This window comes from Rutidosis leptorrhynchoides, chromosome 2, assembly GCF_046630445.1.
Source record: "Rutidosis leptorrhynchoides isolate AG116_Rl617_1_P2 chromosome 2, CSIRO_AGI_Rlap_v1, whole genome shotgun sequence".
Lineage (NCBI taxonomy): Eukaryota > Viridiplantae > Streptophyta > Magnoliopsida > Asterales > Asteraceae > Rutidosis > Rutidosis leptorrhynchoides.
Window position 1 is genome coordinate 189,787,594 of NC_092334.1, and position 1,799 is coordinate 189,789,392.

General features: G+C 28.4%; 1 protein-coding gene across 1 annotated transcript; it reads left to right on the forward strand.

Annotated features, from left to right (window-relative positions):
* The first annotated feature begins 324 nt into the window (after positions 1–324).
* Positions 325–888, forward strand: LOC139891612 (uncharacterized). The gene has a single exon (XM_071874590.1). The coding sequence runs from the start codon at positions 369–371 to the stop codon at positions 645–647; it is 279 nt and encodes a 92-aa protein (XP_071730691.1). The 5' UTR covers positions 325–368; the 3' UTR covers positions 648–888.
* Positions 889–1,799: the final 911 nt, after the last annotated feature.

Sequence of the window (1,799 nt, forward strand, 5' to 3'; positions counted from 1 at the left end):
ATTCGTTTGTTGTATTGTGGGTTGATAACCAGGAAGTTGTCAAGTCTTGTTAGGGCTCACTAATCGTTCCTAATGGATTTAGCACACTATTCAATATTCAGCGCATTTGTTTGTAACATAATTTTAAATGAAAAATAATGTTGGATGACCGAAATTAAATGTGTCTACATAAGATTATATTAGTATTTTTATCAAACAACTATATTCAAACGTCTAAAAATATATTACCACCAATTTGGGAAACTAGATAGTGATGGAATTAGAAAGTTATTAATTTCTCCAAGTTGGCCCAACTCCCTGGTGTCTATATATAGGCCGCCCACATAATAAGTCTTTGGTTTATAATAACAAAAAACACAAAGAAAGAAATGGGTCAAATAGTGTGCCATAACTCTGCAACAGGTTTGAAGATCAAGGACCATAACCTTCAAAACATGGCGAATGAAGTATCATCTGAGAAGATGAAGAAGAATGATGTATATAATTTTCAGATGCCACTTCATTATCCAAGGTACAAAAAAGAAGATTATGAGAAGATGCCTGAATGGAAGCTTGATTGCCTTTTAAAAGAATATGGACTCCCAACTGATATTGGTGATGTTCATGAAAAGAGAAAGTTTGCCATGGGTGCTTTTCTTTGGACTTGATCATGCATATTAAGTTGATTATGATCGATATATATGTTCTTCATTGATCTTGCAATGATACAAGAGTCGTTATGCGACTATGTACGTTGATTATGATCGAATATATGTTATCGTATAATTGATGACCTTGTTTAGCAGTATGTGTTTATTGTACGTTGAGTTTGTTGTGAATTGTGGATCGAGATTATAGTTACCAATACTAAAGTTTTAATATATTTTTAAATTAAAAGATAATTGTTACAAATTTTGGGATGCATATTGATAGTATTTGAATTACAATGAATGTATTAACAAATCATTTTGCATACTACATATATACTACATATAACTTTGTGGATTAAAGTTGAAACTTCAGAGCACTTCCCATGAATTAACACAACATTCTTGATAATAACGTTTGAATAATATGAAACTGGGTGATGTGCCTTGATCTTTAATACAGTAAAAAGATAATTTTTGATGCTTTGATTATAAAATGTAATTTTGTTAAAATAAATTTTAATGCAACCTTTTTACAAGTCACAAATGTAGAATGTGAGGTAGGAATTACATATTTAGACCATTTCTTATGCTTGGGTGAGTTGAATGAGTGTTATGATGATGTGTAGTTATAGGGAGAATTGTGTTAAAGTGTACAATTTTGTGAGAAAATAACTAAAAAGCAGGTATTTTATATACTTAAATTTTTTATATATATAAAAATAAGTTTAATATTTATAAAAAAATTCATATGTACCATTATCAATTACAATAACGGTTGTTTGAAAATTAATATCAAACTAGTGAAATAACCAGTGAAATCACGAGTTTGTTTAAACGAAACTGTTTAATGATATGTTTTAGATATTAAGTGAACGTAAATACTAAAGTCATTTAGTTTAATGACCCGTGGAACCACATATTACGACTAAGAAACTTGTTGTTGTTTTTACAAACATATTGATATACTTAATTTAGTCAGAATAAATAAACTACATTTATTCTCCCACCACTTTCTTTCAATTTTCATCATAATTATTATTTTTCTTTTCATAAAAGCTGCATTACAACATTTTATTGAGATATATATTTTGCATACATATGTAATGTAATTAATCACATGAAGAAAACCTATATTTGAAAAATAATAATATAATAATACTTCATCCGTCC